Genomic DNA, 19,832 nt, shown 5'->3' with positions numbered 1-19,832 from the left:
CCCCCACTCTTCTCTCCTTTCATACCCAGCCTCCCATCAGCACAGCCTCTGACCCTCCTCCCATATCACCACCTTAGGGGTCCTGCCTCAGAATCATCTGGTGGCGGGGCCCCCCTTATTTGTTCCTCCTTACCTGATCGTGGGGCCCGGGCCCTTTGTCCACAGGAGAAGTGCCACCAGTACTGGCCGGCAGAGCGCTCTGCTCGCTACCAGTACTTTGTTGTTGACCCGATGGCTGAGTACAACATGCCACAGTATATCCTGCGTGAGTTCAAGGTCACGGACGCCCGGGTGAGTTTGTATTTGCACGACAGCATGTCTGTAACTGCCTGAGCACACGTGGGCGGGGACCACCTGCACGGTGCCCTAGCTCCTGCTGCAGGAATCTGAGGCTCCAATGAGAATAGGCGGTGGGGGGGTCAGAGCACACCTCTCAAGGGGCTGACCTGTGTCACCGTGCTACCTCCTGGCCTGGTGGGGCTGCAGCCTGAGGCACTAACCTTGTTTTCCCCCTGCCTCTCCCAGGATGGGCAGTCGAGGACAATCCGGCAATTCCAGTTCACAGACTGGCCAGAGCAGGGTGTGCCCAAGACAGGGGAGGGCTTCATTGACTTCATTGGGCAGGTGCACAAGACCAAGGAGCAGTTTGGGCAGGATGGGCCCATCACGGTGCACTGCAGGTGGGGCTGGCCCCTGGAGGGCTGGGCGGGGGCAGCCTGCAGGCCTGGTGGACTGGACTCCTGACCCAATGCTGTCCCTGAGCAGTGCTGGTGTGGGCCGCACCGGGGTGTTCATCACTCTGAGCATAGTCCTGGAGCGAATGCGCTATGAGGGCGTGGTGGACATGTTCCAGACCGTGAAGACCCTGCGCACACAGCGCCCAGCCATGGTGCAGACAGAGGTACGTGGGCCGGGGCATGAGCGCACACTGCCAACACTGACCGCGGCCAGCTCTGCCGGGGGCTCGAGGGCAGGATGGGCGGCCCGTGCTCCTTCAGCAGCTCTGCACTGAGCAGCCGTGGTGCCCGGCGTCCACTGGGGATGGACAGAGCAGTTCGTGCGGGGTGTGCAGGGGCACTAGGTGGATGTGGGCAGTGGGAAAGGGGAGAGAGAGATGAGCCTTCAGAGATTCTTCCAGGCCCTCTGGACACTGCCTGGGGCAGATGTCTGCTCTAGCACCTGCTCCTGGCCAGCAGAGGCTAAGTCCATGGCCCACCAACTACAGTGTGAGTGCCCTTGGCAGTACATTGGGGTGCCTGCTGGCACTGCCCACACTGACTATACCCCTGTCCTGGCAGGACCAGTACCAGCTGTGCTACCGCGCAGCCTTGGAGTACCTCGGCAGCTTTGACCACTATGCAACGTAACTACCGCCCCCTCTCCTTCGCCGCCCCTGCCTTGGGGCTCCGGAGGGGACCCAGCTCCTCTGAGCCATACCGACCATCGTCCAGCCCTCCTGCACGGATGCCGTTGCTGGCAGAGCACAGCCCACTGGGATCACAGCGTTTCAGGAACATTGCCACACCCAACAGAGAGCCCAGAATCCCCCCGGCAACTGGGTGAGCCGGCAGGCAGGCGCTGCGGCCCATCTACCCACCAGGCCCGCCCGGAGCCCACTCCACACTCTGTTCTGCTGTCGCATTTCTCATGCTTCTTCTCATGGGGTGGGGATGGGGCAAAGCCTCCTTTTTATACATTAAGTGGAGTAGACTGAGGGATTCTAGCCTCCTCCCTCTGCTTTTCCTTTTGCAAATTCTTAAACTGCAGAATGGGCTGCTGTGGGGGTTGGGGTGTAGTCTGTTTTTTTAGTTCACTTGGATCCTTTTTTGTATAACTTTCACTGCTGGAGGATGGACATGCCTTCCCGTGTGTGGATCTGGGGCGCCAGCCTAAGCGGGGGCCTCACGGGGCCGCTGCTCTTCCAGGCCCTCAGACAAGATCCTGTTTCAGCCAAATGCAGGGAACACTTTTTTTTTTTCTAAGTTTCGTTTTGTTTTTCCTTAAGAGCCTTATTTTAGGCCCCACAGACAGTGGTGGGCGGGAGGAGAGAGGAAACACTCAGCCCAGTGTCTATTCCAGTGTGTGTTTAACATTCACAGCCCAGAACCACAGCCGTGTCTGGGGGAGCCTGGCAAGGTGTTCCTCATCACCATCGTGTTTGCAAAGGTTAAAAAAAGCAACAACAAAAAACAAAAACAAACAATCCAAAAAAAGAAAAAAAAGAAAAAAAAAGTCATTTCCTGGCCTCTGCTTCAAACCCCTGAGAGGGGAGGCGGTTCCGTGCACCTGGGGCTCCCCGGGGAACTGCCAGGCTGACCTCTGGACCCACAGAGGCTGGCTGTTGTCCCCAGCTGGTGGTGTGGCGGTGGGTGTGGCCGTGTGGCTGAGGCAGTCGGCAAAGGTCAGGGTGTGTGCCACACCCTGCACACCTCAGGGCCAAGCAGGGGCACGGCTGGCCCTTCAGGTCTGGGCCAGTGGGCCCGGTAGCACATGTCTGTTCTCAGAGAAGGGGCCAGATGATGTTCCTCCCTGGTTTGCAGCTATTTTCAAAGCCCATGAGAATTGCTCTTTCCCACTCTTTCAAGATGCCCTTATAAACCAATGTGGCAAGACTACTGGACTTCTCTCAATGGTACTATAATCAATCCTTACAATCTTGGCTTGCTGAGGGGCAGGGAGAGGGCCTCTTCCTCTGGGCAGCACTATCTAGGTAGGTAAGTGGGGGCGGGGAAGGGTGCATAGCTGTTTTAGCCGAGGGGCGTGAGGCAGACGTCCCAAGATCTAGCTAGGCTCGTCAAGATCAACAATCCAGGGTTGGTAACATTTGGATGCGACATTCATTTTTACCTTGTGGATGCTAGTGCTGTAGAGTTCACTGTTGTACACAGTCTGTTTTCTATTTGTTAAGAAAACTACAGCATCATTGCATAATTCTTGATGGTAATAAATTTGAATAATCAGATTTCTTACAAACCGGGCCTCTGTCTCCGCTCTTTCTGGAACCAGAGTCTGGGCTCTGGAAGTCAATATCTGGGAGTAGGATCTGGCGATTTCCTGTTGCTGAGGAGATAGGGAGGCTGTCCTGAGTGTTGGTGATGCTATAGGCCCTCAGCATGGTGCTCACTCTCAGGAAGGAGAGGTGGCAGACCCCACAGACGGAGCCACTGGTGTGTGGAAAGAGCACCCCACTTCGGATCATCTCCAGCAGCAAGCACGCGTACCCTTAGGATATTCTGGGTCCCCATGTCAGAAGTGCTGAGACTCCCTGTCCAGGAGCCACACTGCCCTCCCATTACCTGCCTGTCCTCTTCCACGCCTGCCACTGTGGTGTGGAGGCTGTGACAGCATGGAACTTGACCAGTGAGGATGCTTGTAATTCTGGCGATGTGTATGCTGGACGTGGTGTGGCCTGGCTCCTGGACACAGCAGTAGTCCCTCGTTGAGCCCTGTGGCCTCCCCACTAGTGAGTGATCAGGCAAGTCCTACCATATTGTCAAACCATGAAACTTCTGGGGACACAGATGAATGAGACCCAGAACAGGTGGGGAGAGAAATACATAAATTGGCCATGATCAGACTGTAGAAAGTCATAAGCCCACCACAGAGGGGCTGTGGGTGCACTGAGGCAGCACCTGACCCTGCGGAGGGGTCCAGGAAGGCTTCCTGGAGGAGGTGATGCAAGCTGGATTCTGAGTGTTCCATGAGGTGAGTAGTGGTTGACCTTAATTACTTTTTTTTCCCACCATTATAAGTCACCATTTATTCCCCCTTTACCCTCTTCTACCTCCCCTACCCACCCTCCCTTTCCCTCTGGTAATCATTGTATTGTTGTCTGTGTCTATCAGGGTTTTTTTCCTTAGCTTAATCTAACTTTCACCTTTTTTACCCAGCCTCCCACCCCTCTGAGAACTGCCAGTCTGTTCTCTGTATCCATTAATCTGTTTCTATTTGTTTGTTTTTGTTCATTAGATTCCACATGTAAGTGAAGTCATATGGTGCTTGTCTCCCTGACTGACTGGCTTATTTCACTTAGCACCCCGTCAGGGACATGTAATCCTCACAGCACAGTGCAGGGTGGGTCCTGTCACGCTCCTTTTGTAGATGAGAAAACTAGGTCTCCTGTACTCATTCAACACGTACTTAGTGAGCACGTGCTAGTCATATCCGTGAATTGAGCAAAGACTACTGCCCTCGTGGCCTTTGTACCCCAGGAAGATGAAACAATGCATATGAAAAATAGTAAGTTTGTTAGAAAGTAAGAAGTGCTGGGGGTGGGGGTGGGGTGGATTCTGAAGAATCTGGCACATGCGGAAGGTTTGATTATTAGGGTGGTCAAAGGAAGCCTCATTGAAAAGGGGATTTGAGGAAAGGCTTGAGCTGGTGAGAGATTTTGCCTAAACATCTTCACAAGGAGTATCCAAGCCAAGGGAGCAGCTGGAGCGCAGGACCTCCCTGGGCGGGACTGTGCCTGGTGTTTGGGGCTGGCGTAGCTGTGGCGCCACGAGCAGGGGGTGACAGTAGTGGGGGATAGAGTCAGAGAGGAAAGGGGAGGACTAGGGGAAGACTTCGGCAGGAATCTGGGTGTGGCAAGAAGTAGCCAGATACTGGTTATATCTTGGAGGTGGAGCTAAGGGTTTGCTTATGGAGCGGACGAGAGAAAGGAGTCAAGGTTGACCCCGTAGTTCTGGCCTGAGCAACTGGAAGGATGAGGTGGCCATTTGTGCAGCTAGGGAGGGCTGCTCAAGGCTACCCCTGGAGTGTGGTGGAGTTGCCAGGGCTCATTCCACACTGCTGCCTGCCTCCAGCTGGAAATGGAGTCAGGTGTGTGGAGAAAAACGTTTGGAAGGAAATACACCAAGAGTTGTGAGGTGGGGTGATTTCTTCATAAATTTCCAAATATTCTGTAAAGAATTAACAGCACTTTTTAAAAAAGTATGAATAGCACTTTAATTTCTAAAAAGACATACTAAAAACTATACAATGGTTCGAAAACAAAAATCTTTCAAACAGGATGGAAGTTGTAAAACAATGAAGTCCCCATTCTTTCCCTGTCCCCAGCTCCCTGGAGGGAGTCACAGTTCAGTCTATATCCTTCTGAGCATTTTCTATGAATATACAAGTGTGTGTATAAACTTTATTTTTTATATGAGAGTCATGCTACTCATATCTTTCTGCAAATTGCCCTTTTCATTTAAGTACATTGTGAATTTCTGTCCATGTCAGTGCCTCATTTTTTAAGCTGCTACATACTTTTCTGTTACAGATATGCCATAATTTTTTTAATATATGTTTTTATTGATTTTAGTGACAGGAAGGGAGAAGGAGAAAAACATCAATGGGCTGCCTCCTGCACGCCCCCTACTGGGAAGCAAGCGGGAAAATCGAGCACGTGCCCTGACGGGGCATCAACCTGTGATCTCTCAGTACATGGGACGACACTCAACCAGCTGAGCCACACTGGCCAGGACCCATAATTTTTGAAAATTGTTATCATTATAGCTTTTTTATTTAAAAAATAGATGTACATGATAAAACATAAAAAGAATTCAGTCTTGAAGTGTTAGCTTTCCTTTGTCCTCTCTCCAACTCCAGTTTCATTTCCTGAAGCTTCTGGCTTTAATTCTTTGTGTAGTGAGCATCCTGTCTTCAGTGGGTGACACTTTCAGTAGATGGTACCTACTGACTCCACAATAAAATGTGAGATTTAATTAACTTATTAGATCTCCCACCTGTACCTCCTGATTTTGTTAGATATATTATTTCAATTCTTCCAGAGCTCCCTCATGACTTGAAACAATATATTTAAACATCCGTTTCGTAATTTATCACCTGAGGCAGTATCTATTGATTACCTTCTATGAAGAATTAGGAAATTAGCTTACTCTCCTTGATCCCCCCTCCTACCTCCTCCAACTACCTTTTTTTTTCTCACATTGTCAGGGTTTATAATACTTTCTGTTTCTGTAATTAAGTCTTTCATTCAAAAAATTGAAAACCAATAAACAGCATTTTAATTGCATGTTTATGAAAATCTTTCAAGCATTAATTTCAAATAAGTCTTGCAATTTTTTCTTCCTTCCCGTAACTGCTGGACCACACTGAGCTGCCAGTTCTGGTGTAGCCTATTCACCGTTTTATTTGGTGAAGTACTGTACTCCCTTGTGCATTTTCTTCACATGGAATTATAAAGTTTCTGATTCTTGTAGGTTTGAACATCTCTTTTTTTTATACTTGGTTTAATTTGGCCATCTTTTTTTTTTTTTTTTTTTAATTCCCCAGAAACTGTTAAAGATATTGTGTCTGTTTCTGTATGAACCCAATGTTGAAGAAGGAGGGTTGTATGGCAACTGTTGAGGCTTTGCTGGTGGGTTTCTCTATCAAATTACCCTGACGTTTGCCCCGTCATCCACTTTGATTTTTTTATCTGTAGAAACCTGTCCAGGCTTCTTCTGGGGAGAATGAGCCTTGACTCGGGCATCTTGGACTGTGGTTTTCTCAGCTGTTTTCTTTGTCAATCTGGTTTCACTGTTTACTATCTTTTGGAATTCTTATTTTTAAAAAATATTCTAGTGTATGAGTAACGCATCTGAATTGTCCCTCCCCCCCCAAGAAAAAGATTTTTTAATTGATATTTAGAGAGAGAAAGAAACATTGATCAGCTGCCTCCTGCACACCCCCTACCCAGGATTGAGCCCTCAACCTGGGCATGTGCCCAGACTAGGAATTGAAACTGCACCTTTCAGTGCAAGGGACAATGCTCAACCAAGCCACACCGGCCAGGGCTCCCTAAGATTATTTTAGATCACCATGCACTGATTTGTAATGACTTCTTTTTAAAAACACATATGCAGTTGTTATAAGCACAGAGTGCACTTCTGTGCTCCGAGTCTGTGTCATTCATCTGTCTGTCATGTCTAAGCCAGAACTTCTCATCTCATTTTCGTGGTTTTACTACCTGACACAGCTAGTCCCCCGTCATTATCTTTTTAGTTTTTCAAAATTAATTGGTGCAGATCCCCTGATTTTCTTCCAAATGGACATTAGATTAATTTGGGAAGATTCCCCTCCTTCAATTTTGGTTACAGATGTTATTGTTACTCAATAAAGTGGACAATAACATATCTGAAAATGTGTCAATATAAAGAAAAGCTGGTTGGAGTCTACAGGAAGCCTTGGCATCAAAGTTCGCTGTGCTCATCGAGCCCTGCTGGAGGGGCGGAGATGCTGGCGGGAGAGGGCAGCCATCCCAGCTTCCAGCATGAGCGCCGTAGCACAGGGATGCTGGGTGCAGCCTTCAGCACCCTCAGGATAACAGTGGGACTCAAGCTCCTCGTGCTCTTCTATGACACTTGACCCACCCCTCTTTAAACATTTTCTCCCAGCCTTATCTAAATATTTGCCTTTTCTTTTTTCTTTTTTGATACATGCCCTTAGCGGGAACTGCACCCGGGACTCTGGTCCGCAGGCCGACGCTCCAACCGCTGAGCCAAACTGGCCCGGGCTATACTTGCCTTTTCTTAAGCACACCATGCTTAATGTGTAAAAAGCAAAGTGTTAAATCCCTAATAGATAGATTTTCTTTCAAATCAGAACAAAAGTAATACCCTAATAGAAAAATGGGTATGGACACAAATAGGCAATGCACAAAAACTACACAAGTTTCATGAAAATACGGAAGATACAGGGCCTATTTTTCTTTTTGTTTTTTTCTCTTTCATTTTTTTATTTTCTTTCTTTTTCCTTTTTGTTGTGTTGTTTGTACAGAGCCTCACTATTAATCAAAGAAAGGTACACTAGAAAAGAAGATCAGGCGCTATTCTTTGTCCTGTTGGCAATAGTTATGTGTTAATATTGGGGTGAGGAATTGGGCACTCATAGTGCTGGTGGGGATCAATGCTGGTTGTCTTTGTGGAGGAGAAATTGCAGTATCTACCAAAAGTCTTAAAATATGCTTTGCCTTTGACCCAGTGATACACATTTAGGAATTTATTTTTTATAATCTTTTTTTCTTCATTAGTTTTAGAGAGAGACGAAAGGGGGGGAGAGAGAGAGAAACATCGATGAGAAGAACATCAATTGGCCGCCTCCTGCATGCCCCCCACTGAGGATCGGGCCCACAACCTTGGCATGTGCGCTGACCAGGAATCAAACTGGCGACCTCTTGGTGAATGGGTTGACGCTCAACCACTGAGCACACCAGCTGGGCCACATTTAGGAATTTAGATACAGGTAACAAGTGGAAAAGTAATTTTTTTTTTATCCTCACCCAAGGACATTTTTCCATTTTTTGTTCAGATAGAGTGGGAGGGAGAGAGAGAGAGAAACTGGAAAAGTAATTTTTAAATCTATAGGCAAAGATTTACTGCAGCATTGTTCGTAATACTTCTTTTAATTGATTTGAGAGAGAGAGGAAAAAAAAACATTGATCTGTTGTTCCACCTATTCATGCATTCATTGGTTACTCCCTGTATGTGCCCTGACTGGGGATTGAACCCACAACCTTGGGGTATCAGAATGATGCTTTAACCAACTGAGCTACCCGGCCAGGGCTGTTCATAATACTGAAAAATATACACACGCACATCTGTTGTCTACAACCTTCTGAAGTGAATTTGGAGACCGTCAGGATCTGCATGAGCTGGGAACATTTTAGACACAGAATCTCGGCCCCACCCCAGACCTACTGAATCAGAATTTGTGTTTTGACAGTTCCTTTGGGCATTTGTATGAGCATTAAAATTAGAGAAGCTCTGGCAAGGATATACACCAAAATGTCAGCAGTGACTTTCCAGGTGGTGATGCTTCCTATTTTAAATGCATTTGCTACTGTTGACATACACTGTTTATAAGGATATGTCAGAGGTAGAAAAGCATGCTGTGGCTGCATGTGCCTGGACATCCTGGTGCACCTCATCCAAGACCAAGTCCCCTGGGAATTCCATCTTAGCCACCCCCTCCACTCAACCAGATGGTCTTATATCCAGTGACCGTAGCACTGCTGAATTCTTATTCTTGTTTCTTCAGCTGTTCACATACTAAAATAAGGGAAAAATTACCAAAGAAATTATCCAGGCTGAGTGCAGAAATGAAATGCAAATTGAAGTGGTAATTAGGGTTTGATTTATCTGTCTCCTCCACTGGACTGTGAACTTCGTGAAGGCGAAGGCCGTGTCTTACTTGCCTCCCAGCCTAGTCTGGCCAGTAGTAGAGACTCGATGGGGCAAAGGGGAGGTGTTTGAACTGGCCCTAGGGTAAGAAGTAAATGTGATTATGAAGGGAATTATCTCTGGGGCTGCCTGAGCAGTCAGTCCTCAGAACCTCCACTTCCGGCCCCTCTCAGGAGGCCCCACCTTTTACTCCTACCCTAAGCACACATCCTAGTCAGCTCTGAGAGGGACTTCCCATCCCCCAACCACCTCAACTATGAAGGGACCTGCACTCTCCCCAATGAGCTGCTTTTCTGCCCATCCCCCACACCACTGGTAGGAATGGCTCAAACGGAGATGTACCAACAATAGTTTTTAAATAAATAAGGGTAGTCTAGAACCTGGACTAAACTTTGACCTGCGGGGAGGATTTTGGCCCCAGAACTGGGATTCTCCTCAGTTTCCTCCCAAAGACCTGTGTCCCAGACTCCTTTCCAGGGATGGTCCCTTTCAGCCTTTTTGACACATTTTTTTTGGCATTTCCTGCAGTTACCCAGTCTGAGCTCCTATGTGGTCCTAAAGATTTAATCCAACAAACGCATGGTATACACCTATTACATGCTATAGTAATACCTGTTAGCAGTACTCTGCCCTTAGATGTGACATGCACTTTACCTGCATTGCTGAAATTTAATCCCCCACAACAGCCCTGTGCAGTAGCTTGTGTTATCTCCTTTGCAGCTGAAGTTTCAGAGAAGTCAAGCAGCTCACCCTAAGTCACACAGCTAGGAAGGGAGCAGAATCTAGATTTGAACCTGGATTATGTGACTCTGGAGCCTGAATGCTTAACTACTGTGCAAACTGCAGACCACATGGCTTCCTTTATCTATTCTTTCCACAAACAATACTCCAGGAATGTTTATTGAGCTATGAATCAGGCATTGCACAGGTCAATGGATTCAGTAGAGGAAAACCAAAGTCCCTGGTCTTCGAGGCTTAGTCTGTGGGAAACAGACATAATTCACAGAAATCTTACATGTGTAGTTACAAAGTCATAGATGCTCTGCGGGGAAAAGTGCCTAATGAATGAGCACACAGGACAGCAGGACCCCTGCTTGCATGGGAGTTAGAGAGGCTTCCGTGAGGCAGAAGGGAGGATGGCTCCTTTTAGAAAAACAGAATAAAAGGCCAGCATGGCTGGAGCCCAGAGAGCAAAGGAAGAATGGGGCAGGATGGTGTAGAGACTGGGCAAGGACCTGGGAGGCCAGGGAAAGGGACTTGGGATCCACAGCGAGGGCATGGGAAGCTTTTAAAGGGTTTTCAATGGAGTGATGAATTTAGCTTTGCTTCTTAGCAAGATCACTCTGGCTGCTGTTTGGAGAACAGATTGGAGGGACAGTGGTTGCTGTGGTCCAGGTGAAAGGTGCGTGGCTTGAAGTGGGATGGTAGTGACAGGAGGTAAAAAAGAGTAGAATTCAGGATATAGTTTTGCAGGTAAGGCCAGTAGGCCTGGATGTGGGCTGCAGGAGAGAAGAATCAAGGATGACTGCAGCCCTGGATGAATACGGGTGCCTCTTCTGCAGTGGGGAACACTGAGGGAGGGGCAGATTTAGGGGAGAACCAAGAGTTGGCTTTTTGTTGTTGTTAATCCTCATCCAAGGATAGTTTTCTTTTTATTGATATTTAGAGAGAGTGGAAGGGAAAGAGAGAGAGAGACATTGGTTGCCTCCCTCATAACCCCAACCAGGGCCGGGGATTGAACCTGCAACCCAGGTATGCGCCCTTGACTGGGAATCGAACCTGCGACCCTTTGGTTTGTGGGTCGATGCTCTAACCACTGAGCAACCGATCAGGGCCCAAGAGTTGGCTTCTGTTGAGTTTAGGTGCCTGTAATTGTCCAAGTGGAGGGACAGAGTAGTCTTCACTTTTGTATTCCCAGACTCAGTACAAAATAGGCGCAACTTTTAAGCTCTTTAAATGAAAAAATGCACATATGGATAGGATTTGAGTCAAGTTTTGAAGAATGGATGGGATTTAGCCTTCAAGTGGAGGTATTTTGGTGGCTGAGAGCAAAACAAAAACTCAACAGAACAGTTGGTGGAAGCAGAGGAGAAGGGCGGCCTGTGATGTGGAAATGGCCCACGGGCGCCTGTTGGTGCTGCTCACCAGGGCTTTCTGCGCCGCTGCCTTAACAGGGAGCCGTCCTCCCCAGGGCGGGAGAATAAATCAGCGCTAGAGAAAGACTATGTTTTGTAAAGTGGAGAAACCCAGGGTGTATTTGTGGGTATGTGTGTCCGCTGTAAACATTTTTATATTTGTATTTTTATATTTCATAGGCTAGAAGGCCCTGGTCTTTCCAGCTGACCTTGTTTGCAGGCTGAGTTAAGGCTGAATGTCTCTCTGTTTGCGTGGATGACCTGGCTGCGGAAGCCCCTCCCTCCCCGCCTTGCCAGTGAACCAGGCTGCGCGGGTCAGGCTGCGCGGGTCAGGCTGCGTCAAGGTGTTCCTGGTGCTTAGGGATCAGGGCTTCTTTTCTGGGCAGCTCATGCGAGGCCCTTTGCTGAGGGCTCTGAGGCTCCGAAGCGCTAGAAAAGGTGTTTCTGCTCAGCAGCCAGTGGCCCCCAGAGGTGAAGGCCAAAGGCATCATTAATGTACAGACATAATCCTTCCTGTTCGTTTATTCACTCAGTTCATCATTTATTTATTTAACAAATATCCTCAGGTTCAGTGTTCCTTTCATGTTACTTACCCTCCCTGCATCTCAGATTCCTCAGCCATAAAGTGGAGTCAGCAATGATGCCTTCTTCAAAAGTTTATTGTGAGGCTGAAGTTAAGGAATAGCATTTGTTCACTCAACAGATACTTAGTAAGCTCATACAGAGAGCAGGGGCTGTCCTAAGTGATGAGGAGAGTGGTGAACAAAACAGCCCTGGCCTCACAGAGAAGACATTCTAAGAGGTAGAGTTAAACAATAAACAATAGAAAAAACAAACGTGGTGGTGGCCAGGGAAGACTTCATTGAAGAGGTAACATGTCAGCAAGGCCCTGAAGGAGGTGGGGGAGCAAGCCATTCAGACATGGGGGACTAGGGAACTGAAAGTGGGGGGAGGGGTGATACAAGCATGGGGGTGGGGAAGACTATAGGCCATATTCTTTATTTTCACATTAGAAGAGAGTTTAGTTAGCGCGTTACAGAGGTAGTGGAAGAGCCTTGGAGCTTAGGAGAGAGAAAAGCAGACATAACGCCTGGGGGAAAGGGGAGGAGGAGGGGAAGGCGTGGGCGGTGTGCTCCCCAGAGGGAGAGCTCCTGTAGGCCATTATAAGGACTTGGCCTCTATTCAGAATGAGATGGAAGTCTTTTGATGGTTTTAAAAGGAGTAACACAATCTGGCTTTAAGTATTAAAGGATCACTCTGCTGTGCTGAGGAGACTGCAGGGGGCAAGGGCAGAAGCCGGGAGAAGTATCCGCAGCAGGCAGGCCACAGGATGGTGGCTTGGCCCAGGGGCGCAGTGGTGGAGGAAGTGCTGGATTCTGGATCTGTCTTGGAGGCAGAGCAAAACTATATAAATGTTCATGTCAATGTACCAAAGGCACAATTCATAAAAGAAAAAAAAACTGATAAATTAGACTTCATCAAAATTAAAAACTCTTGCACTTTAAGAGACACTATTAGAATGAAAAGACAAGCCACACAATGAGAGAAAATATTTACAAAGCCTGTATCTGATAAAGGATTTGTACCCAGAATATATAAATGACTCTTACAACTCAGTATTAAGACAAACAACCCAATTAAAAAATTGACAAAAGATTTGAATAGACATTTCACCAAAGAAGATATATGAATGGCTAATAAGCATATAAAAAGATGCTCAACATCATTAGTCATTAGGGAAATGCAAGTTAAAACCCAATGAGATGCCACTTCACACCCACTAGAACGACTGTAATCAGAAAGACAGATAACAATAAATGTTGGCAAAGATGTGGAGAAACGGGAACCCTCATATATTGTTGCAGGGAATGCAAAATGGTACAGCCACTTTGAAAAACAGTTTGGCAATTTCTTAAAGAGATAAACATACATTTACTATACAACTCAAATTCTGCTGATTAACCAGAGAAATGAAAACATACATTTACACTAAGATTTGCACATAAATGTTGATAGAAGCCCTATTCATAATAGCCAAAAAGTAGAAACAACCCAAATGGGATACTATTCAACATTTAAAAGAAGTGAAATACTGATGCATGCTACAATACGGAAGAATCTCAAAAAAATTATGCTAAGTGAGAAAAAGCCAAACACAGAAGAGCACATATTATATGGTTCTATTTATATAAAATATCTAGAAAAGGCACATCTGTATAGACAGCAGATGAATGGTTGCCCAGGGCTGGGAATGGGGACAGAGAAATTGTAATTGGGCATAAGGGATCTTATTGAGGTGAGGGAAGTGTTTTAAAACTGGATTGGGTGATGGTTGCCCAACTTAATAAATTATTAAAAATCATTACATTAGCCCTGGCCAGGTAGCTGAGTTAGTTGGAGCATCATCCAGATGTGCCAGAGTTGTGGGTTCGATCCCGGTCAGGGCACATGCAAGAAGAATCAACTGACCAATGAATGCATAAATGAGTGGAACAACAAATCGATCTCTTTCTCTTTCCCCCTCTGTCTCAAATAAATTTTTAAAATCTTTACACTATTCCCTTAAAATGGGTGGATTTTATGGTATGTAAATTATATCTCACTAAAGTTGTATTGATAAAAAGAAAAATGTTAATGACAATGTAAACAACTTTTGTGTTATATAAAGTATTTACTATAGTATTTGAAACATATTAAGGGCTGAATAAATGTAGTTAACTTTTAAAGCTAGTACTATTGCCATTATAATTACTGTCGTAATGCTTTCTATGTGCTGGGCATTGTGCTGGGTGCTGGATCAAGTGAAGCACTAGGAACACATCCTTGATAGGAACATGGCATGAACTTTATGCCACAATGACAGGGTTTTATCTCCAACTCCTTCCACCATTGCTAACAAGTCACTCTAAAAGTTGCTCTCCCCTGTTTTTGCCTTCATAGCAAGCACAGCTGTTGTGATTTTCTTTATTTGCTTGAGCACTTGTTTCATGCCTGTCTCCCTGTTCCATTCATTCAGTAATGGTGGGCATTCATTAGCAGGTGGGCAGATTCTGGGCGGCTTCTTGCTGCATCTGGTAGAAAGAACAGGTGCTACTGATACGGCCCCTTTCTTCTTCATACCCATGAATGCGGGCAGGCTGTCTGGAGCTGTGGCAATCTCCCTACAACCATGAGGTGCACACAGAAGGGCCAAACCCAGGTTGTGAAGTATGATGGAGAAAGATGGAAAGAGGCTCTTTTTTTTTTTTTTTTTTTTTAATTAAAAAATTTTTTTTTCTTTATTGATTTTAGAGAGAAGAAGGGAGAGGGAGAGAGAGATGGAAACATTGATGACAGAGAACATCGATTGACCGCCTCCTGCATGCTCCCCACTGGGGATTTGGCCCCCAAGCTGGGCATGTGCCCTGCCGGGGAACTGAACCTCTGACCTCTTGGTACATGGGTCGACGCTCAACCACTGAGCCACACCAGCCAGGCAGGAAACTATCTTTGATGTCTTTGTTAAATCCTGAACCAATGCCAATAAATGTCCTCCTTCAGACTTATTACATGAGAAAAATAATTTTATGCTCTTTTAAGCCACTGTTGCTAGGGTTCTATTTCCAGCAATGAAACACATTTCTAAATGATACCACCAATAAGACTGATGTGATACTCTTGAGAGATTTTTGTCCATGGTGGAAGATGGACATGCAAATAAACCCATGCACTTGTAAAACACTTACTTTGTGGAACTGTGTACAGAGTGAGGTGATGGACCCACGAAGGAGTCCCTAGTTGCATACTGGTTTCTAGCTTAGGTGACTGGGTGGATGGATGGCTGCCCCACTAACTGAGATAGGAAATTTAGGAGGTGGAGTTCATTTGTGAGGCAGAAAGTAGTTTTTTATTGGGCATGTGAGTGTTAGGTACTTTAGGACACCCAGGGTGGGGGGGATCTAGACATGGGGTATATTTGGATCTAAAGTCAGGGGAGAAGATTGTGCTGGAGTATAGAACAGGTGTCATTAGTGTTTACACGAGTGAAGCAGAGTGAACATGTATTGAGCTCTGGTTTCAGACTTGATGCTAAGTGCTTTGTATCATTACCATCATCATCATCCATCAGTGCAACTAACATTTACTAAGCACTTAATACATGCCAATTCAATGTCCAAGGCTTTACCTGCACTATCTCATCCAATGCTCACAATCAAGAACGGGAAGTACTGTTCCAGTTTTCGTTATTAGATAACTGAGGATTGGAGAAATTAAGTAGCTTGCCCCTAGGTCATACTGCCAGTTGTAAAACCAGAAACACCTAAGGAGAGTTTGTAGAATGAGAGGACAAAGGACACAGCCATGAGAACGTCAACATGATTTTATTTTTTAAAATACAAATAAAAATAATTAATTTTGTATTTTAAAAAATAAGGTATTGTGTACATCAAATGTTATACACAACTTATATGCACAGATTTTGTTGTTGTTGTTGTTAATTCTCACCTGAGGATATTTTTCAATTGATTTTCAGACAGGGTGGGAGGGAGGCAGGGAGGGAGAGAGAGTGAAACATGGATGTGAGAGAGACACAGTGATTGGTTGCCTTCTGCAAGACCCTGACCAGGGCCAGGATCAAACTGAGATAGGTACCCTTAGCAGTAATCAAACCTGAGACTCTTTGGTCCACAGGCTGACTCTCTAACCACTGAGAAAACCAGCCAGGGCTGCAGATTTTTTTTTTACAATGTGAACACACCAGTGTAATAACCATCATCCAGATTAAGAAATAGGACATTACCAGCACCCCAGAAGCATTATTTATGCTGTCCTGCTCCCCACCTCTCTGTCACCTACCCAAAGGTAACTACAACTTTGACTTTTTGCTTTGACCGTCAACATTGGGAAAGGAACTGGTCAGAGAAATGGGAGGATGTCGAGAGAACCTGATCTAGGCTCCACACCAATTGAAAGCTAGTGATACACAGGAGAAGCGGTCTTAAAAAAACCCTCTTTGGTGGCAGTAGGAAATGTAATAAAGTTAAATTCATGAAGTAGCTGGTAGTGACAGCAGTGCAAATAACTATCCATGTCCAGGAGAGTGGAGTCTGTGAAGCAAGCTGGAGCTGAGTCTTGAGCTTGGTGGCAGCAACAAGGACAGTGGTGAGTGAATTCCACTGTATGATTTCATGTGATTTTCCTCATTATGTATTCCCCAAGTTGGGTTCTTCAGACTCGTAGCAATTTTGTGAGCTACTCAACATAATCTGTTACCTTACTAGGTAAAGAGAGAAAAACCCTGTACTTGTGAAATCTATTGGTTAACTACTCAGTGGTCATTCCCCCCCTTTTTTTGGAAACAGAACTCTGCTTTTTGGGAATAGGATGGGGGAAGATATATCATGACTGGTCCAAGTCCATACCGGTGTATGCAGTACCATCCTTTTTACAATGTATTAACTCATCTACATAACAATCCTGCAAGGCTAGTATCATCTTTTCCATTTTACTGATAGGAAATCCCAGACTCAGAGGAGCCCTGGTTTGGAACACAAATCAGATTCTATAGCTCTTTCCAGTGCACTACAGCATTACTCATCTGTGGGTAATTTTGTATATTTTTTATTACTGGTTATGGGTATTATTTTACTTGACCCATAACAGCGTCCTGTACGCCTCCTTCCCCATCACCCTCGACAATCTGGGAGCTCCTTCATTAAGGCGATTCACTACCCCTCAGGAACCGCTCCTAATGACTTCTAGGAACACCCTCGCCACCCCAGTGCGTCTGATGACTCCCCAAACCTCTTCCCCAGGAGCTGCTCCTAATGACCCCCAAATCCTCGCTCACTGGGGAACCGCTTTCTAATGACTCTCAGGACATCGCCCCTTAGGGCCTGTCCTAATAACCCGCAGAGCTCTTTCCCATTCAGGAACTGCTTTCTTCAAGAAATGTCCGGGTGTGCCCACCAGTGAGAGGGATCCCAGGGCACGGGGCTTTCGGTTGTAAAAACCGAGACAGTCCCAGGCAAACCAAGGCAAGTTTGTCACCTTATCAGGAACTCCTTGAACTCGGAAGCTGCCCCTCCTGGGCTCCCAGCACAATTCTACCTTAGGCAAGGTTCCTACTCACCCCTAAAAGGCTCGGCCCCACCCTTTCGTTACAAGCATCCCACAGCAGCCTCAGCGCCCATGCCGACCACCCCATTTCTAGGCACTCGCCTCTTTCTCTCCTGATTAGCTATGGGTGGCCAGAAGCCTGCCTATGATAGGCCAGCTCCGCATTTAGCAGAGATGCTCAGTGGCCGCGGTCCCGAGTGGTACAGCGTTTCCTCCTGGCAACAGCCCGAGCCCGCGCTCATAGGCTGAGCACATTGATATGCCCGGACTTTGGGGCGCCTGCGTCGCGTGCTCATTGGTGGTTTGAGGGCTTATAGTGAGTGGCCCATGGATTGGCTGACTCTGTGGGGCACTGTGCGGCTGCGCCGAGGCCGACTTTAGAGAAGGCGGAGCTTCGTTCTTCGCTGGGAGGAAAAGCAGTGAGATCGGCTGGTGGCGACAGAAGAAGCTGGGCCTTAGCCTTGCCGAGGTGGTGGGCTTTAGGTGAGAACCATAGGGTTTTGGAATCTTTTAGATTTGTTGCTGCCTTGGCCTTGACCGTGCGATCCGGTGGGGGAGGGGTGGGGGGGTATGTGATGGGCACGGTTCTCAGCCAATGGAAGTAGGAGCTTCTAAAATGCACACGAAGATTGGTCCTTTCCAATTTCTTATGGCCAATGATCGTCGGGAAGGGGGGCTGGTCTGCTGGGTAGTATTTTCTTCCTGCGGCCGGGCCCCTCTTGCCTAGGCGGCGGGGCCGGGAGGGGCTGGGTCTCTACACGGTGAGCTTCGGGGACCTTGGGAGCTGGGGGCTGTCTTGGGAGTGATACCCGCGGGAGCGGCTGACGGGAGGGGGCGGGAATTTGAAGTGGTTCTTAGCAATACCTACCTTTATAGAGTGGTTAAGTACCGGGCCTAGTGCTTAGCATTTTGCTTGCATCATCTGAGTTAATCACAGCAACCCTGCCAGCAAGGAGGTTGGGATCCCCATTGTACAGGTGGAGAAACTGAGGCTCTGGCGACTCACAGCCAAGGTCACACAGCTAATAAATGGCAGAGATCGGATCGGTATTCAGAGTTGCGTTGACTCCCGAGCCAGTGCTCTTAAACCAGTAGGCTTTGTTGCTGGAAGGGGAGAAGGAAGGTGTCAGGGAACAGGAGCTTTCCCCAGGGAATCGATTGGGGGAAGGGAGTCCGAGGGTTGAAGAAAGGGAATGAGCAACAGAGGCGAGGGCAAGGAAATCAGTTATTCAACAGTTACTGAGTGCCTACTCTGTGCCTGCATTGTTCTAGGTTATAGGCATACAAAGATGAATAAGGCGAGTGCGTGCCCTAACGCTGGGGATGGGCGTAACACTGTTTTCACACGATTGCATGTTTTGGGAAAATTTGCAAAGTAAGGTATCTTGTATTCTTTTTTTAAAAGAGGGTCTTCAAAATTAAATAAACTTCAGGTTCCTCTATACTTGGATCTGCCCTTTAAAGGGCTTCGTCTGGGTGGAGATTATTATTATGTAGGCAGCATAGAGTAATGGAAGGAGCACCAGGGGTGCACTACAGGACTCTGGGCAAATTTCCTGATATGTAAAACAGGGATAATAGTATACTGTCATGCAAACGTCTGGCAAAGCGCATAAGGAGCACCTGGCCAGGGCACACTTTATTTTTGGTGAAATGGAAGCCTGAGAGATGTGGTAGGGGAGGTCTGTCTTCTCTCTTACCTCAGACAATTCTGCTCCTAGCTGTCTTCCCAGCCTGTCCCTATTGCTGGCAGGTTGAAGGCAGTTTCCTTCTTTCTGAGCTCTCTAGCTCACAAGGGCACATTTGGAGCTGAACTGCCATGGCTTTGGGGCCCAGTTTGGGGGAGTTCTATAGTTTCCTTTCGCTTCTTAACTGACTCCTTTGAGCTGGTATGTTTGGTTCTTATTTAGTTGTAATAGTCTTTTGTAGTACCTGGTAACAGGAATGTACCCACTTAGCTGGAGACCTCATCTAAAAACAAAGTATTTCCCCCTTTTCAGTCAGTAATGAAGTTTGCCCTGTATTGCCAGTTTATTGCCTGTTTAAATTTTGTCGTCAGTTCTGGGTACAGTGCAGTTAACCCAGTCTCTAGCTTGACTTCATTAAGTACTGCTGAAACTGCATTTTGGTTTAGATATGATTTTAAAAATCAAAGCTCATGCTACTAATATCAAAGTACTTTTTTTTTAAAGCATATCTTTATTTTTTTATTTATTGATTTGAGAGAGAGAAACAGAAACATAGATTTGTTGTTCCACTTATTTATGCATTCATTGGTTGTTTCTTGTAAGTACCCTTACTGGAGATTGAACCCGCAACCTTGGTGTATGGCAGCAGTTCTCAACCTGTGGGTCGTGACCCCTTTGGGGGTGGAACAAAGGGTCGCCTTTGCTACATAACAGTAGCAAAATTATAGTTATGAAGTAGCAAT

The 19,832-nt window shown here is 46.6% G+C and overlaps 2 protein-coding genes across 18 annotated transcripts in view; both read left to right on the top strand.

The window, feature by feature from the left end:
- The window catches only part of PTPRF (protein tyrosine phosphatase receptor type F), an 83,835-nt gene extending 80,862 nt beyond the window's left edge, over positions 1 to 2,973 (top strand). For 13 of the 15 annotated variants that reach the window (XM_036255677.1, XM_036255690.1, XM_036255689.1 and 10 more), the window contains 4 exons: positions 166 to 291; positions 526 to 680; positions 766 to 901; positions 1,299 to 2,191. In XM_036255677.1, coding sequence (XP_036111570.1) covers positions 166 to 291; positions 526 to 680; positions 766 to 901; positions 1,299 to 1,367 — 486 coding nt within the window. In that variant the 3' untranslated portion in view covers positions 1,368 to 2,191. Of the gene's footprint in view, positions 1 to 165; positions 292 to 525; positions 681 to 765; positions 902 to 1,298 lie in introns of all 15 variants that reach the window. The other 2 variants (XM_036255685.1, XM_036255684.1) reach the window with 1 other exon arrangement.
- A 14,788-nt stretch (positions 2,974 to 17,761) lies between these two features.
- Positions 17,762 to 19,832, top strand: part of KDM4A (lysine demethylase 4A) — a 39,570-nt gene continuing 37,499 nt past the window's right edge. For 2 of the 3 annotated variants that reach the window (XM_036255313.1, XM_036255317.1), the window contains exon 1: positions 17,762 to 17,884. The gene's annotated coding sequence lies outside the window, so the exon portion shown is untranslated. Of the gene's footprint in view, positions 17,885 to 18,095; positions 18,163 to 19,832 lie in introns of those variants that run through there. The other variant, XM_036255314.1, reaches the window with a different exon arrangement.

Source organism: Molossus molossus, unplaced genomic scaffold, assembly GCF_014108415.1.
Source record: "Molossus molossus isolate mMolMol1 unplaced genomic scaffold, mMolMol1.p scaffold_m16_p_12, whole genome shotgun sequence".
Classification (NCBI taxonomy): domain Eukaryota; kingdom Metazoa; phylum Chordata; class Mammalia; order Chiroptera; family Molossidae; genus Molossus; species Molossus molossus.
The sequence above is the reverse complement of the archived record's forward strand: the minus strand, read 5'-3'. Positions and strand labels throughout refer to the sequence as shown.